The sequence below is a fragment of the Pan troglodytes genome, chromosome 5, assembly GCF_028858775.2.
Source record: "Pan troglodytes isolate AG18354 chromosome 5, NHGRI_mPanTro3-v2.0_pri, whole genome shotgun sequence".
Classification (NCBI taxonomy): domain Eukaryota; kingdom Metazoa; phylum Chordata; class Mammalia; order Primates; family Hominidae; genus Pan; species Pan troglodytes.
In genome coordinates, this window is record NC_072403.2 from 57,485,821 (window position 1) to 57,505,446 (window position 19,626).

General features: G+C 37.6%; 1 protein-coding gene across 6 annotated transcripts in view; it reads right to left on the reverse strand.

Moving 5' to 3' along the window:
* Positions 1-19,626, reverse strand: part of PKHD1 (PKHD1 ciliary IPT domain containing fibrocystin/polyductin) — a 484,536-nt gene that overhangs the window by 27,076 nt on the left and 437,834 nt on the right. For all 6 annotated transcript variants that reach the window (XM_518534.6, XM_016955664.3, XM_009451446.4 and 3 more), the window contains 3 exons: positions 18,505-19,522; positions 8,734-8,869; positions 7,680-7,767 (listed from right to left, as the gene is read on the reverse strand). In XM_518534.6, coding sequence (XP_518534.5) covers positions 7,680-7,767; positions 8,734-8,869; positions 18,505-19,522 — 1,242 coding nt within the window. The remainder of the gene's footprint in view (positions 1-7,679; positions 7,768-8,733; positions 8,870-18,504; positions 19,523-19,626) is intronic.

Sequence of the window (19,626 nt, forward strand, 5' to 3'; positions counted from 1 at the left end):
CTTGCCTTAGAGATCTCTACAAAGATTCCCATATATATATATGATATTCTCAGATTTGAAGCATATGTGCCCAAAAGCTGAGGCAGTTGCTGCCAAGTACAGTACATTACTCCAGGGTTCATCATATCTTCAGAATAGCTATGATGACATATACAAATGCAATTGACAGGCTCCCTGATCAAGCTGGTATAAACAGTATACTGGCTGGGGGACTTGGGATGGGGTGGGGTGCTGGGCTCGAGCAACTTTTGAATTGATTACACAACTACCAGGGAATGATACCTGAATGGGTTTCTGCAGGATAGATAGTTTCTAAAATACCTTTGCAGCCCAAATTATCCCCACAGCTATCCCACTCACTCCTAGGTATGCATACTAGCAAACTGTTATATTGTTAATGTTGAGATGTTATCTTTAAAAGTATTAAGGACTTTTTTGTGCAACTATGATCCATAAATGTCAAAGGATATTGAAGACCTGTAAATAATTGTCCTTTAGTATATAAATTCACTTTTTATGATAATAGGTTGTAACTGCCTTTTCACTGAGGAGGATCTACTAAAGAAAAAAGAATATGAAGTTAAATTGCAGAACAAAAGATTTAGAGGAGATATATAGATATGGTTTTGTTGTTGTTATTTTGTTTTTCTCCAGGAGATACTTATAGTAAGTTAGATAATCCATCCCAAATGCTTTTGGTGCATTCTTTCTGAAGTGAAAAAGTAGTATTTCATGATGGCTTCAAGAAAAACTTTCAATCATATAAAATAGGGTATTTTGATGACATGGGTATGCTAAAAACAGAAAACTACATGTGATTTCTTCCCTACTTCATGACTCACTCACATAAAAAATGTGTGTATATGAGACACCCTCAAACTAGTCCTCACACATTCCCATTGGATCTCTTAAAAAAGGTAATAGTGACAATACTGATTCAAGTGAGCTAGTTGGCTTGAGTGTAGCTTGGTGTCCGTAGAATAAAAGAGTAAATGGTATCTTATCTCACACCAGTTAGAATGGCAATCATTAAAAAGTCAGGAAACAACATATGTAGAGAAATAGTAATCCTTTTACACTGTTGGTGGGAGTGTAAATTAGTTCAACCATTGTGGAAGACAGTGTGGTGATTCCTCAAGGATCTTGAACCAGAAATACCATTTGACCCAGCAATCCCATTACTGGGTATATATCCAAAGGATTATAAATCATGCTACTATAAAGACACATGCACATGTATGTTTATTGCAGCACACTCACAATAGCAAAGACTTGGAATCAACACAAATGCCCATCAATGATAGACTGGATAAAGAAAATGTGGCACATATACACTATGGAATACTATGCAGCCATAAAAAAGAATTAGTTGATGTCCTTTGGAGGGACATGGATGAAGCTGGAAACCATCATTCTCAGCAAACTAACACAGGAACAGAAAACCAAACATAGCATGTTCTCACATGGGAGAAGTGGGAGTTGAACAGTGAGAACATATGGGCACAGGGAGGGGAACATCACACACTAGGGCCTGTCAGGGAGTGGGGAGCAAGGGGAGAGATAGCATTAGGAGAAATAACTAATGTAGATGACGGGTTGATGGGTGCAGCAAACCACCATGGCACATGTATACCTATGTAACAAACCTGCATGTTCTGCACATGTATCCCAGAACTTAAAGTATAATAATAAATAAATAAATAAATAGATAAATAAATAAAGAGTAAATGGTTTCATGCCTCATTCACTTTTCATGGCCACAACATGATTCTAAGCTGGCCGGGCATGACATCCTTAAGGTTACTGAAAGAAAAATAATGAAAGATGAGGTGCAATAAGTGTCAGGACAAAGTAAAATATAAAGTCTCAGTAAGGTATGATATAGGAGAAGGTATGGGGAATAGGTAAGGCATGGAGCATAAGTAAGGTACTGGGTATAAATAATGTGCAAAGTGTGGCAAGGTACAGAATATAAGTAAGTAAGATATGGACTATGGGTTAGAAATGAAGTGTGAGTAAGGGTCTGGAGAATGTGTAAAGTATGGAATATGAGTAAGGTACAGACTATGGGTAAAGTATGGAGTGTGAATAAGGCATGGAGTATGTGTAAGTTATGGAATATGGCTAAGGCATAGAATATGAGTAAGGTACTGGACATGGTAATGTATGAAGTATGGCAAGGTAAGGGGTGTAAGTAAGGGATGGGCCGGGCACGGTGGCTCACGCCTGTAATCCCGACACTTTTGGAGGCCAATACGGGAGGATCACCTGAGGTCAGGATTTCGAGACCAGCTTGGCCAACATGGCAAAACCCCGTCTTTACTAAAAATAGAAAAATTAGCCAGGCGTGGTGGTGGGCACCTGTAATCCCAGCTACTCAGGAGGCTAAGACAGGAGAATCACTTGAACCCGGGAGGCAGAGGTTGCAGTGAGACAAGATCGTGCCACTGCATTCCAGCCTGGGTAACAGAGCCAGACTCTGCCTCAAAAAAAAGTAAGGTATGGACTATACATAGGGTATGGAGTATAAGTAGGGTCTTAGGTATGGATAAGGTATGGAGGAGCAATGTAAGGCATGAGTATGGGTGTGGTTTGGAGTATGGGTAAGGAATAGAATATGGGTAACACATGGAGTAGACAATGGGGAGGTGAGTTCCAGTAGTCATGTGAGAGTATCTGTTGTAAATATTACCAGAACATTAAAAAAGTTAAAAATTAATATTTTTATGCTGCTGTATTAAGATCAGAAGGTGAGTGACTGTTACATATCCTAAGCACTTTCTATACCAAAACACCAACAGTAGCAAAATGGCACTGAAAAATGGACAGAATGACAGCATCAAAACAGGCAGTTCTAAATGCAATTCTGAATATTTCATCTCCACAGTGGGCAACCTTGGATAAATTCACTTCATTTTCTTACTTTCTTAATGACATGCCTTGTGTCTACAAATCTGTACAAGGACCATTCTGGTCTGTCCTCATTCCTTGGGATTTTAAACCCAAGAAGCTTCTAACTGAACTGCCCACATTAAAAAAATAAAAAAAAAATGACCAGGAGCAACAATATGAGTTACCCACACAGGTGTTACTTTCAACAAATTGAACAAAAGATAGATTGTGTAAGTAGAAGGGAAAGTCTGGAGAGTCTATGGGGAGATTCTGACAAAATATGCAACATTACCTGGGCCTTTAAATTTGGATTGTATAAAGAGAACGTGGAGAGGGTACTGAGGAGAGCAAGACCTCAAAGTTTGGTAGAAAATTATTTTTGTGGACATGCTGAAAACATTTAGAGTCTTGTTGTTTTGTTTTGTTTTTTGTTTGTTTTAATTATTTTATTTTATTTTAAATTCCAGGATACACGTACAGAACATGCAGGTTTGTTACATAGGCAAACATGCGCCGTGGTGGTTTGCTGCACCTATCAACTCATCACCTAGGTATTAAGCCCCACATGCATTAGCTATTCATCCTGATGCTCTCCTTCCCCCTTAGTCCTCCCCCCAATCTCTGACAGGCCCCAGTGTGTGTTGTTCCCTGTGTCCATGTGTTCTCACTGGAAAACATTTGGCGTCTTAATAAGTAAGTAGATGGGGTAAAAAAATTACAGGTCAAAATAGTAGAAAGTCAAATTGAAAAGAGAGTGGGAAAATTTATTGTTCTAATAAAACAATAAGACGAAGCAAGCTTTAAAAAGTAAGGGTTTTGAAGCTATGAACTGTTAAATCACGAGATGTCAATCGCCTCCTTAAGAGAATTTTTAGAAGGGGATAATTTCATTTTCTGGAATCGATGAGGTGTAGCTTTGCCAGAAACAAAATGTATAAGCTAAATTAAATGGTGACATTAAAAAAAACTGAGATCTGAGATTAATTCATTGAAAACAACATCAAATGATTATTCATTAACTTGGAGACTTTATTACAACAATTTTATATGTTTCTTAAGAGACAAATAACAAAAAATTAAGGAACAATGTCATCAGAAATGGTAGGCAATGTGCACTATATGATAGGAACGGTTTTAGGCCAATAATAAACGCAACTAGAAGACGAGGCACATCTATGATTGACTTATGGCTATCCATTTGAACATTCCATATATTTTATGGGAACCATCTGAATGAGCTTAGACTCATAGCCAGAGTGGAGCAAGAAATAACTGTAAAATCATGGCCTATTCTTGGAAGTCAGTGATTTTACAGGTAGGCTGATGTTTGAGCTGGCACATGAGTCATTTCTAAGCCTGAAAAAAACATTTTGGACAACACAAAACCAACAGAAATGCCTTACCTGATTCATGAGGTGCACAGGAAATTGGATAAGCTGATTTTGTTTTGTTTTGTTTTGTTTTGAGCTGGAGTCTCACTCTGTCACGAGGCTGGAATGCAGTGGGCGATCTTGGCTCACTGCAACCTCCACCTCCCGGGTTCAAGCAATTCTCCTGCCTCAGCCTCCTGAGTAGCTGGGACTACAGGTGCATGCCATCATGCCTAGCTAATTTTCGTATTTTTAGTAGAGACGGGGTTTTACCATGTTGGCCAGGATGGTCTTGATCTCTTGACCTTGTGATCTGCCCGCCTTGGCCTCCCAAAGTGCTGGGATTACAGGCATGTGTCACCGAGCCCAGCCAATAAACCGAATTTTTAAAGAGTGGTAAACACATCCTCAAATTTGCATAAGAATGGGGATATTTGGCCAATTATAAAAAGGTACATATACACCATATCAATTTATAATTTTCAGTGATTTATTGGTATGAAACTTCCTTTCAATATGTTACTGGCTAATCTCAAAGAATGCTTCACTATAATTACAATACTAACTGCATTAAAAGCCAGTGCTTGAAATCACACTTCTAGAAAGAAGAATTTGCAAAAGTTAACAAGATTTCCTACTTATTCCCCTATTATAATATACAAATATAAGGTAATAATAGATAATTGTGCTTAAAACAAATAAACTTTATTTTCTTTTTTAAAAAATTTTTACCAGTACTGATATATATCTCTTTGTATAGTATGCATATTTTGAAAACATTATTTTCTTTTTTCTTTTTTCTTTTTTTCTTGAGATAGAGTCTTGCTCTGTCACCCAGGCTAGAGTGCAGTGGCGCCATCTTGGCTCACCGCAACCTCTGCCTCCTGGGTTCAAGTGATTCTCGTGCCTCCACTTCCCAAGTAGCTGGGATTACAGGCGCATGCCCACCATGCCTGGCTAATTTTTGCATTTTCAGTAGAGATGGCGTTTCACCATGTTGGCCAGGCTGGTCTCAAATGCCTGACCTCAAGTGATCCAGCCACCTTAGCCTCCCAAAGTGCTGGATTACAGGCACGAACCGCCGTTCCCAGCCTGAAAACATTATTTTCAAATCACATTTGAAATCACAAAGAATTTATAAATTATTTCTCATCTAAAATAGCAACACAATATTTAGTGCAGAGATTTGCTTGAGTCCTAGCTCTTGGTCAGAATTATTCAACAATTCTGAATTCAGGGAGTCAAGATAAACCCACTGGCTCTATTCTTTTATTGGGACCCTGCAAGGATTTTTGAAAACTGTCTGACATAGAAGTTGTGGGGAAGGGAGTGAATGCTTTCCTTTCTGAGGATATTTTCCATCTACCTTAAAAATCATTTTTAATCCATTTGAATTCTTGGGACACTTTTTAAATTTTCTCATTGAAACTAGTGGGAGAGATGAAAGAAATTTAACAGATTCACTTTTTCAGACTGTTGTAATCTCCAGCTCCCTATCCAAATATAGGAGATGATTTTTAAATGTTCCATCGAACACTTCTATTCTAGGTTATATCAGGTTGACATAAAATGAATTTCTCTTCACCTCAAGGTGAAGCCCAGAATTGGACTGTGATATTGTGCATGATTGGGACTCCCTCCGATGAGAAGGAAATACACAATCCTACCCATAAGCAGAGGAAGAATTTCAAGGTGCTGTGATAATTGTGAGGCCCCTTGTGCAGAGAGGAAACCCCTATGCATGAAGAGTTTGAGGCTGTCAGGCAAGATCTAGGTGTTGGGAGATTGACTGCACACAATAGGGAGAAGGCTCCTGGTAGGAAGCATGATTAATAATTTATGGGTTATGTTGGAGGGAGGCAGGTAAGAAGAAAAAACTCTCGTGACACCCAGAACACAAACTGTATTAATTGTAAAACACAACCTCTTGCTCTTACTGCCTTAAAACTGAAATCAAAAGGGCCTATGTCTTAACTTGGCCCAGCAACCAGGTTGTACTTACCTTTTCATGTTTCTCATCATAAAAACTCTTGCTTTTTGCTCCCAATCCAGTCTTCCCCATTTCAGTAAATAACACCAATATCAACCCAATATAACAAGATCAAAACCTATAAGGTGTCCTTAAGTACTTGTTTTCTTTACTCCTAGTAGATTCTGCTGATTCAACTTCTAAAAGACATTCTGAATCAATCCAGTTGTGATCTCCACCATCTCTTGCCTGGCCTTTTGCAATCACTTTCCAACTGGCTCAGGAGGTTCACTCTTGCCATTCTCCAATCCACCCTCCATAGAGCAGAGTGGTCCTCTAAACATGCGAGTCAGACCTTGGAACTGGCCTGCTTAAAACCCTCCAATGGCTCTGCATCTCACTGAGAGTGCAGCCCAAACTCCCCACCATGGTCCCCAGAGTCCTCTGTTGACTGTCTGGCTCCAGCACCTGTCTCACTTTTCCTCTTCCCTTGATCTCCCTTAGTTATGAGGCTCCTTTGCCTTAATTCTGTTTCTCAAACACATTCTCCTTAACATATTTTCTGTGGATAATATATTGTACTGTTTTACAACATAAAAATACAATGATTGAACAATTTCGTAATAAATTAATATGTGTCTCTTTGAGTAGGTTGTATTTCAACGGTTTTGTGTGTGAGAGGGTTAAATAGGAATTTAGAACTCAGAAACTATTTTTCCCATAAAAATCATGTTACACCTGCTTGTTTCTCTCTAGACCAGGCCCTAAAATGCACATTATTGGGTCCTTCTGCAGAATATGTTGCCAAACTATCTTGGGCCTAGTAGAAATCTGCATTTTAAATAGATTTTCATATAAATGAGCTTCAAGGAAAGTAAGTGGAGCTGGCAGTGGTGCTGGGATAGAACAGGAAGACAAAAGAGGGTAGACAAAGATAAGGAGAAAAACTAGCTAAGGGCTGCTATGGGTCAGGTGCTTTTGCACTTATCATCACATTTATTCTTCATACCACTGAGAGCAAGTCTTTCTATTTCCCCATAGAAATCATATTGTACTTGGTAAATTGCTCCCTGGCCCAGTCCATGATACTATACCAAACAAGGGTGTGTCGTGGGGGCACTGAGTGGACTGTAGAAAACCTAGGATTTGATGCTCACCAAAAGATGCCAGGCACTTTTCCTTACACTACCTTAAGGATACGGATAAGTTGGAAACGTTGCTTTATTGTGAAAGGGGAGAGAAAAAGTGGTGACTTTAGGATTTGCTGCCAGCCTAATCTTCCTTTTCACAGACACTGACACTGTAGATTAGGGATGAAGGAGTTTCCTCCCAAATTACTGAAGAAATTCAGTATTACCAATTTTGCTATGAATTCCTAATGGGTGCAAACATTTTCTGTGCAGATAAAGTGGTAACAGATATCTGAAATTTACAGATACTTTACCTACCTTTTAGCACTGAGTCTGATGCTCCTTCCAGGGAAGCTGAAATTGTCCATGGCTCTGAAGGAGGTCCCAGGGACTCTACTCTTCGATTCTAGAAATGGGAATAGGAGGAGGGAGGAAGAAAAAGTTGGATTCAGAAGAGAATTTTGTGAAGTTAGAAAAGATGGATCAGATATTTGCTTTTATAAAGCATATATTCAGTAGAAATAAAGGAAAGAAAGTGATAAATAAATGTCTTTCTCATGTTAAGAATATATCAGAATTAACTTATTGTAAGAAGAGTGAGGAAATTATTGCAAGACAAGTTGGGGCAGGGCAGTGAGGAGAGGAAAGGAAAACTATGTTTATAGAAAAGAATGGTACTATGTGCTGAAGATTCTTAAGAAAGGAAAGGTAAAGAGAAGAAAACAGGAGAGAGCTGGGTGAGTGCCAGACCACATCAAAGTTGACAGGTTTCCAAGTGTGGACCTCAGTGCCACAGATTTCTCTCTGCAAACATGTCAGGGGATGCATTTATAAACAGGAGAAAGCCAATTCAACAATCATAGTTCACTGTGAATTTTGTAAATACTGAAAAGATAAAATAGAATCAGGACACAAAGCCTGAAATTAGAATTAAGCACAGAAACTTCTTGTTTTACCTAATCACATATAAGAGAGATTATTTTAAAAAACATAAAACTGTAATGTATCTATAATGTCATAAGTTCCTTCATTAGCATGTGAAAAACTTCTTCAGATATAGATCTACTTCTTTGTGAAGGCTAGATTTCAGAGAAGATGTGACAGATCTACTTCAAGAATTTGGTTGGGGAGGAAAAGTATCAGAATTTTATTTTTACCCTTGATCAAATTCTGAATGTTCAGAGAAAATAGAAGGCAGGCAGGCTGTGAAGTGGAAGGAAAATGTGAAAGTAGTGAGAAGCTCTAAGTGCAACAAATTGCACCCAGTGGGCACTCTGTAAATGTGTATCAATGATGACACACTCTAAAAGATAGGCTGAATGCTACATGCTACTTAGCTCTAAAGACAGATTTGTTACCTGTGAAAAGTTACCTGCTCATCCAAAAATACCAGTTGTGGCTGCACTGGAAGCTCATTTCCCACTTCTCCATCTGAAGGCTGAACTAGGATGGAAAGTGCATAGGGCCGAATATATATCAAGTTCCCAGTTTTAAAACTGCTTGTATTTCTGACAGATATAAAAACAAACAAAATACATCCTTAGGATTACACATATCCCTATGGTAGCAATTTTCCACAATCCATTATTACCAGTGAAAATATTTGCATTTGCCTGTGTTTCTAGAAAATAATACATTGTGTAGTGAACATGGCTTTATAGCAAAGGTTAATTGTGTATGTATTTGATATGTTTTCTTAGCTATAATGAAAATGGACTAGGGGGTAGGGAAAATCACAAATTATGAGCGTATATTTTTATCATCATTTATTAAAATCAGCCAAAAAATAAAAGCCTCAGTGAAAATTAGCCTCAGACTAATATAGATAATAATAATAAAAGCCTCAGACTAAAATGACAGGACATGGACACGTCCAATAGTAAGCTATTAAATCAGCTTTCCAAATAATGCCCTGATTTGTGGATGTGTTCCAATTCTGTGATATAAATACTACCACCATAGCTAATTCTGAGATGACAAGATAATATCACTGAGCAGAGCTGTGAAGAGATGCCCAACAGCAAACTCCAGTACACCACTGTTTTACACAGAATAGCTCATTTAATCTTCACAACAAGCCATATTTATATTTTCCAAGTGTGTTTGTACTAAATGGACTCAATAACTATTAATAGCATTAATGAATTAATTTACTTCAGTTGCATGAAGCATCTGAGGAGAATAATATTTAGAATTGATATTTACTGATCACGTACTATATACCAAGTTCCATGATAAAGTGTTCATATATAAATTCATTGCATCTTTAAAATGACACTATGTGGTAGGTACTCTTATTTATATATGAAGAAACTGAGGTCCAAAAAGGCTTAAATAACTTGCCAAAGGTCCTACAAATAGTAAGTGTTGACCAAGATCTAGAGTGGTTAACCAATGACCTATATTACTTCTTAGTTCCTTTGAACATGTTAAGTGCTGACATGACTTAGCAACAAAATGGAATACATAGAAAATAGTTACATAATTCATGACAGTGTAAAACATATTTCACTCAGAGTTTCGGTATTTTTGATGACAGAGCCTGCTTCATTAAAATAAAATTATATACCTATTGTCCCATTAAGCCTATTGTGAATTACATATCATAGACATGCAACAGATGTTTGGCAACTAAATGCAGACACCTGGACATCACATATATATGGGACCCTGACATAGAGCAACCCTTGGTGAGTTATCCTCAATAGCCTAGGCCAGGTCTCCTGAGGTATTTATTTATTTATTTATTTTTAAAGTAGCCTACTTTGCTTTCTCCCACTAAATGTAAGTCAACTATTTTATTTCCTAACCACCTCCCCTTCCCCACATGAGGAGGAAAGGATAAAGTATTTATTTAATATGGAGGGTGCATGTCAGGAAAAAGTGAAGATTTGTTCTGAAAGAGGAAATAGTGGAAGAGCAAATACAATGGATCACTAAATATGAAGTTTCCATAGGAAGCAATTTTCTTCTCCCCTGGGAATCCTAGGAAATGCGGGCAGAGTGCAAACATGTGGTCCTAAGAAGCTCTTTAGTCATCTACCAGCTAAGACCCTGGCTTTTTGGCTGGAATCACTCCCTGGGAATTCAACACACACTAGCCCCATCATCATTTCTTAGTTTGTTTAGCCTGAGTGGCTAGGGCTTCTTTCCTTTTTTAAAGGGAGCAATTTAAACCAGATTTTTTAAATCCATGCTATTAATTCTATCCTTCTGTGGGTTCCAGGTTATTAGAAAATTCTAATGTTGTTATCAGATCCTATTTCTCCCCTAACCTTTTCCTTAAATTCTTTCTGATAGGGGCTAGGATGCAGGCAAGCAGTCTGGGTTAAAGAGACTGAAAGACCCCATCAAAGAATTTCACATAAGTACATTGACGTCTTGAGACGAAGAGAGGGAAACCAACTGCCTGAACACCCGCTAAAAGGCCCATTCCTGACACACTTTAAAGTTTATTGTGAGCAAACATCTCTTGTTAAATGTAAACAGCATCTCACTGGAGGTCACAGACTTGCTGCTGCAGCATATCCCAAGGTAATACCACTTTAAGCTCCACATAAACTCTTAAGCAGTTTCTATCCTAAAACCTGACCGTAGGTGGTACTGTTTTTTACGATATGTTATAATAGTGCAATAAATCTGTTAGCTTAAAATCGAATCTCCGTGGCCTTTTAGAGAAATCATCATTAAATGCAGGGTCCTGTTAATGATGCCATCGAAGTGAAATTGTTTAATCTGCTAAGGGGGTGAAAGGTCACCAAATGAATTTTTTATAATACATCAACTTGACACGCAATAGGGAAAACTGTAATAGATAAAAGCAAAGGAAAAGGGCACTGTCTTCTTCTGATAGGTCAATAGCAGCCAAGAGAGTCACTCATCCACTTTCCTTTCACGATGGGCTCCTTTTGCATTTAATATGGACACCCAATTAATACCTCAGCACCACAGACAACCTCATTTTAGGTGACTTATAGCAATTTCTCCCCCTTCCCTGAAATGAAAGTGATCACAATACATCATAGCATTGTGCGAATTAACGTTAATTGATTCAAGTTACCAAGCAATGATGGGCCACTTATATAATCTAGGCGTTATTGGGTGCTAGAAGGGATGGAGGGAAGATTAGATTCCAGTGTCCGTTGCTGTGACGACGGGAGTCACCTGATGCCTTGTTAGACAGTTGTAAGGTTCTATTGCTGGCCCCAGTGGGGTCGTCAGTAAACTGGAGTGATGTCCAAACATCATTACATGCTGCTCCAATATTAAAGCAAAGGGATTAGCAACTTATTGCAAGCAACCTGGATTTGTCATTGTGCTGTCGTTATCCAATTTCCAACTGCTAATGTGACTGTAGCCTGCAGGCAGAAGGACCTACAGCCAAACTTTAAAAAATGGGGGAGAAAAGTTCCCTCCATTCATCCCAGTTTTTACCATTATTTAATAGCTTCCAATACCCAGTTAGATATGTGAGAGATTTTTTTTTCTGCAATGCTTAAATGCAGGCTATAGGAGAAAAGTCAAGAAAATACAGAAATTTCCCAATTAAGAGATCACTCCTATTCATGTCATTATTCTTGCTTTTCGATTCCACCAGATCTGAAATGTTTACCCTGTAGAAGATGGAATTATTTCTATTTGCATGGAAAACTCAGAAAGCAAGTAAGTTTTATTAGTGAAAACTGGCTCTCAACAAGACCTACTGTGGTGGGGTGAGGTGAAGTTGGGGTGGAAATCAGAGATACTCTCTCTTCAACCTTCTTCTCAAAGCTACTAAGCCGAGGTCCTATAAAAAGCCTCATGTTTTGATTGAATGCTTCATGATGTCCTGAGCATTTTTTATCTCTCTTGTTTTAAATAGGCTAGATAAGGCCAAATATTCTATATGTGCCACAAGGGGACTTGAAATATAAAACGATTTTGGACAATTTTGTACCCTGAAAGAAAAAAGTAAATTCTTTAGTCAATTCTAAAGAATTCTAAATTATATATATTATTTTTATACATAGGGAAAACGCAAATCTAATATCAACATATTTCTATATAGTTAACAAATATATGTTAACCCTTCTACTATGTACAAACGTTGTTCAAGGCACTGTGAGATATGCAAAGATATAGAACACTGTGATCTCTCCCCCTCAAGAATAACCTTCTGTATACTTTGTATGACAAGAATGACTTTTCTGGTTATCCTTCTGAGTTGATAGATATAATTTTCTCACCTTTCATGGTCCTAATGCTCCCTGTTAAGCCTATCTAGGCTTTCTTAGCAAATAGCCAATTCCTAAGAAGGAAGAAATGTCTTATGATCTGACGGTTTTTTTCTGGCACTGTGGTCTAGTAGTTCCAAGCCTGGCATGTTGTAAGCACCCAGTACATGTTGCTATAGTAACACTTGCCAAATCAGTACCTACTATGCATCCCCTCTGTTCTTAGGTCACTAATTGCCTCTGAAAAACTACCACTCATCTTTGCCTTCAACTTCACATTCTGGGGCACTCCTCAAGCAGTGTGCTTACTTCTATTCTGTGATACTCCTGATTAAACTCTTGTGATTCCATGGAATTATTCATTTAAAAATGAGATTCCAGTAACCTTAGGTATAACTTGCAGTGGATCAGAAGTATATAAAGACACAGAATAAACACGGTACATCTTCCAACAATTCAGCGGACAACTACACCTCTTAGGAGTTGACTAGCTGTTAAGTAAGCCTAGATGGGTTTAACAGGGCACAAGGACAATGAAAGATAAGTAAAATCAATTATAAGCAAAAATCAGGGGACAAAAACCTAAGTATTTTAATTGGTAAATCATTTAAAACAATATTTTATAATAAATCTAGCATGAGTATTTTATCTAGGAGAATGAAAACTCCGCATTTTTAAAGACCATACGCAAAATAATCAAATTTTCCTGTTTAGCCTGGGGAGCTGTAGCAGTCATAAGTCTGTACAGGAAAACAGAAATCACTCAAGGTCTTTCTAATGGAAGAGATTTAATTCAAGATATTGGTTGCACAGGAGTTTTAGAATAGTAGAAAAGTAAAACAGGCTACCTTTCACTGTATGTGATATATTGAATGATAATTTATTGTGATTTACAATGTGCTTAGGCACACTTGAGAATATAATCATAAGTCGAAACCTTGACCACCTAATAAATTTTATAAAGATTAACATTTTATACTCAAGTTAATGTTACAAAAAACTGGATTAATGGCTAAGCAGCTTCATAGAGAATTAATTATTTATTTGTAATAGATATGGAATGAGATTTTTGTATAACATCTTCTCATTAAATAGTTGAATAAATGTTGTTTTTCATATCCATTAATTTTCAAATCTCTAGATTCTTATAGGGACCATATGATATTTTGAACATAATAGCTGTTCGGTTAACACTGGGGAATAAAAAACATTGGCATGTAAGCTTTCAAGAGTCTATTATATTTACCTATGAGTTCACTATGTGTACAAATAATTCTTAAATTAATTGATTTTAAGTTAGTGTCGTCTGATTTTGGAATTAGAACTTTTCTGGATGTGGATATGTCAACAGCAACAATAGATTACAATTAGCATCCTTTTCACAGCAAAATAGCAAAAACAAATACAATAGATTACAATTAGCATCCTTTTCACAGCAAAATAGCAGAAAAAATACAAACCGCAGGACAAGAACTAAAGATTTAGTGGTCTGGCACCATTCAGTATAAGAAAAATAGTACCCAAGGGCATCACAGCAAAAACAGGATTGTGAAGTAAATGATAGATTTAATGATGACCACGAATCGTCGTAACAAATGTGAACAGTCTACATTATTTCCCATTGAATAAGCCTGGGTATTATGCAATCTTTGTCTTTTTTTAACGTTTAAGAGTTGAAGACTTTTTAAAATGCTTGTTATTAATGGAACAATTTTTAATTGTATGGAAAGCTTGCTTACGTAGAACATCTCACTTTCCCACAAAGCCACACATATGAAATAAGATTACAATAATTTTGCCATCGACCCAATTAAACAAAGTAGTGAATTTGTACTGTAGTGAAAAGAAGAAATGATGTAAAAACACTCTTTAATGGCAAAGTTGTGATTTTTGTCATAGGGAAGAAAAGAGACAAGCTGGCAATATAGGAATCTCTTCTAGGATGAACATTCTGCCGGTCTGGAAAAGAACATACTTCCTTGCTGATAGAAAGATTCTACTCTTTCATGCTCCAAACAGCTCTCTTCTAGAAAGCAGGTGCCCAGGATACATAAAGAGGAGAAGATGCAGAAGAGAAAATGTTAAAGGTGACTGAATGCCAAAAGACTTGTATAATTGATTGGCTTTCCTGGTTTTATTCTCTATTCCAAAGCCTGATAGGGTGCTCCTTATGCAGAATGGGGGAACTTAAAAAGCTACTAATATGATAAGTATATACACATTGCACACACCCAGACACACACTCCCACAGTGTCATGCTCACCCTCACAGTAACTGTTTTCATGGCCCAAAATTCATGGCAATGTCACAAACAAAGAGCTTTATGTGATATGGCATATTACTTTCTATTGCTGTATAACAAATTACCACAGTCAGTGGCTTACAGTAACACAAATGTGTTATCTCCAGGGAGTGGGCCAGGAGTCCAGACAGGCTTGGCTGGGTTTACTGAAGAGTTCACTTCCAAACAGGTTGTTGGAAGAATGCATTTCCTATGACTACAGAATTGAGGTCCCTGCAAAACCACAATGAGATACTATCTCATGCCAGTCAGAAAGGCAATTATTAAAAAGTCAGGAAATAGCAGATGCTGGTGAGCCTGTGGAGAAATAGGAACACTTTTACACTGTTGGTGGGAGTGTAAATTAGTTCAACCATTGTGGAAGAGAGTGTGGCGATTCCTCAAGGATCTAGAACAAGAAATACCATTTGACTCAGCAATCCCACTACTGGGGATGTACCCAAAGGATTATTTATAAATCATTCTACTATAAAGAAACATGGACACATATGTTTATTGCAGCACTATTCACAATAGCAAAGACTTGGAACCAGCCCAAATGCCCATCAATGATAGACTGGATAAAGAAATGTGGCACATATACACCATGGAATGCTATGCAGTCATAAAAAAGAATCAGTTCATGTCCTTTGCAGAGACAAGGACAAAGCTGGAAGCCATCATTCTCAGCAAACTAACACAGGAACAGAAAACCAAACACCGCATGTTCTCACTCATAAGTGGGAGTTGAATAATGACAATACATGGACACAGTGAGGGGAACATCACACACTGGGGCCTGTTGACGGGTGGGGAGCAAGGGAAGGGAGAGCATTAGGACAAATACCTAACGCATGTGGGGCTGAAAACCTAGATGGCAGGTTGATAGGTGCAGCAAACCACCATGCCACATGCAAGAAGACAACAAATGACAACAGAGATCAACAAAGTTTTGGAAGTTGGAAAACATGGTGATGGAAACTTAGCTAAGCAGAGGATGCTTGAATCCAGATGCCTCTAGAGAAAGACCAGAAGAGGCTAGTTCACTGTGTATTATTTACTTTAAAAGTAGATGGCTATTCCGTTTCTTCCCACAAAACAGAGTTGGTAGCTTGTAGCTTTTCTTTCTTTCTTTTTTTTTTTTTTAAGACAGTATCTGGCTCTGTCACCCAGGCTGGTGTGCAGTGGCACAATCTCAGCTCATTGCAACCTCTCTCTCCCAGGCTAAAACAATCCTCCCACCTCAGCCTTCCAAGTAGCTTGGACTACAGGCATGCACCATCACATCCAGCTAATTTTTGTGTTTTTGTAGAGACGGGGTTTCACCATGTTGCCTAGGCTGGTCTCAAACTCCTGCGCTCAAGCTATCCACCTACCTCCACCTCCCAAAGTGCTGAGATTACAGGTGTGAGCCATCATGCCTGGCCCAAAGTTGGTAGCTTTTGAAAGTAGCTAGTACTCTCTTAGAAAAATGTGTCCACAGGAAGGGGAATATCACACTCTGGGGACTGTGGTGGGGTGGGGGGAGGGAGGAGGGATAGCATTGGGAGATATACCTAATGCTAGATGACGAGTTAGTGGGTGCAGCGCACCAGCATGGCACATGTATACATATGTAACTAACCTGCACAATGTGCACATGTACCCTAAAACTTAAAGTATAATAAAAAAAAAAGAAAAGAAAAAAAAAAAAAAAGAAAAATGTGTCCAGTATGGCCTGAATTTGTTGAAATGCATATAAGCTCATTAAATTAACGAGAGCAAACCACTGGAGAACATCCTTGGTACTTTTCCATGAAAAAACTTAAACTATAATAATAATAATAAAAAAAGAAAGAACTGCATTCCTAGACTCATTTCTGCTGGCTTAAGATCAGTTCATGGGCTCGTCAATGGCTCTCCAGTGAGTTCAATGGAAGACCCAACTGACTGTGATCAAAGCTGAAAGAAACAAGGCTGGCTCTGGAGACTGTGTCGGGCTTTAGGGTTTTGTTTCGTTTTGGTTTGGTTTTTTATCATACTGTGCAACACTGGAAAACATGAGAAACCTTGCTAATTCTCATTGAATGCCATAGGATATGGCATTTCTCATTTGGGAGAAATTTGTTCAGACATACTTAAGAAGCAGCCCTTCTTTATCTTCAGAAGATTTACTCTTTGCCTTATGTCTAGAAAATGTCTTTTAAAATGCTAAAGAAAAAGAGAGAGAGATAGGCGGATAGAACACATTCCAACACAAAATCAATGCTATATTATACACTTTGAACTGTTTCTTATTAAATCAGAAATAACTGAGTCAAAAGTAAAAAAACATGATGGCTATGACAAATGGTGGGTGATAAATAAAAGTGATCTTTTCTCTGAAGCTGTTTCACTTCCTCATGATAGAATGGCATGCCCCACATATATGTGTGTATATATCTAAACTTGTGCTGGATCCACTCTCTGCTGGTTTTCTTCTGATGTACCTCTATTGCTTCTACTCATTGACTTTTCTCTGTTTCTAGTTAAAAGCACAATATTAACTGAGTCGTCTTTTATATATAATATAAAATCAGTCATTTTGGAATTACGACCTATTAGAAAGCTCAGTACTGTAAAATCTAAATAAAATTAAGCAATAAACTGACTCTCTTTCTCTCTAGACAAAAATTATTCATGTATGTATACTTATAATATACTTACAAGAACTCAGTGGGATCTAAATAAAATTGGGCAAAAGGAAAGATATTTAAATATAAGCTAAGATGCATCAGCATCATTTCTTTAAGCATTCTAATTCTCATACCACCATACACAATATTATAATAATGTCACTAACATGGTGAAGGTTTGGTAGTTGACAAAAATATCCAAAACTGAATAAATTTTGAATAATAATAAGCTATGAGTACCTTTTAATTTTAAGTTAACAATTCCCAAAGGCCTTAAATCAACCAGATCCAGAAAAATTTGCTTGCATTTTTTCTCAACTTCTTTATATATCAATGTATAACAGGAAAGAGGAACATCCATCTCTATTATAAACACAAAAACACTAGCTAAACTTTCACTTGGATATGTTGCTCTGTGTACAAAAAGACAATCAATGTATTAGCTGAATATTTCTCCAAGTGTGAGGACGTGGTTTTCTTTTTAGTTTTGCTTTTTATTTAAGTTCTACCAAATTCCACATTCACTGGAGATGGTTGTATAGAAGTAGTCACTACCCATTAAATACTAATAGCTTATTAGCACTATCACAAATAAAATGATATAGCAGTAGCAACAGAATAACATCTATTTCACTTTACCAACCCTAGAACCTAGCCCATTGCTTAAATTCATTAAATAAATAAATAAACAATCAAATGAACTAAAAACAAGTTGCTTCAAAAATATCTCTTCCTCCATGCTTTTCACCTTAAGGAATCAAAATATAATGTTTTCTACCACCTTGGAAATAGAATAATCATGAAAAACATGAATTTAATATAGAATCTAAAAACTAAGAATTTAAGTCTTTAAATGACTCTTTGAATTTTTATTCTTATCTTAAAAAGCAGATGAGTTATGTGATTCAGTGTAAGTAGATTGACATTTGCAACACATGTCAATATGGACCTAAAAAATCAGCCCTCATTTGGGTGTGAATATAATTAGTACTTACCCATAGCCAATGACTCCCTTTGACTGAGTAACTAGTAAGGCCCCGATAGTCATATTCAGAACATTCTCTAGTACCCCAGTCTGTTGAGCAGTGATGACTTGATGAGCCAAATTCTGTAATTTGTTACTTGATAAGGATGAAATCATTCCAGTGCTCCTTACTGTTGGGGAATCACCAATTTCAATGACAATCACTTTTGAGATAGTTTCCACAGTCATTGGGGGTGAAGCCCTATGTGAGTTCATTTCCATCATGAGAGGCCTACGTTGACCAACTCTTCTATAATGACTAGCGCAAGTCACAGTAGGGCAATTGCGCTTTCTTTTTGCTCTACTGTCAGCAATGGCCTTTAAGGTCTCTTCATGGCCAGGCATCTCGTGAATAAACCTGATTTGGTTTTGGCCAATCTGTAAGAAGTTAGTTAGTCTTTCGAGTATTACTATTTCCCAGCCTTTTTCTAAGACTGAAACCATCACAGTGAGGGCCAAGTGAATGGAAACACCTGAGCGTACTTCAATGGGCTCCTCTCCTTGTAGGACAACATACAAGAGGTTATCCATGATGTTGAAATAGTTGGCACCAATAGATTCATTCAGCAATAAGGAAGCTGACTGAACCAGAGTGGGTGGAATAAAACTTTCCCCTAAGAAGACGTGGGGGCTCTGGAGCTCATGGTAGAATACAGCCAAGAGAAGCTTGGAGGTACTTTTGTTCCCCAATAGAAAAAAGCGCAAAACTTGAGGAGTTTGATCCATGAAGCAGACTTTGGTGATTTGCCTGGTGGGTAAGATAGAATAGAAAGTAGACACTGACCCAGAAGTAGAGCAGGGAATATTGGCATTTACACTGCTAAAGACATCAACAAAACCACTAGTCACAGATACAACTGGATATAACTTCTGAATTGCCCAAATGGCATCAGTGCTATCAAGAATTAGGACCACTTGGTCAGTCTGTTTGCAGATGAATCCTTGCATCAGAAATTGGTATGTACATTTCTGTTCTTCTCTAAATGTACCTGTAAAAGAAAAGAAGCAAAACAAGTGATATATGAATTATAATCTGTCAATGATTATTTGTAATCCATCACTCTTGCCATCATCTATAACTGGATAAAATATT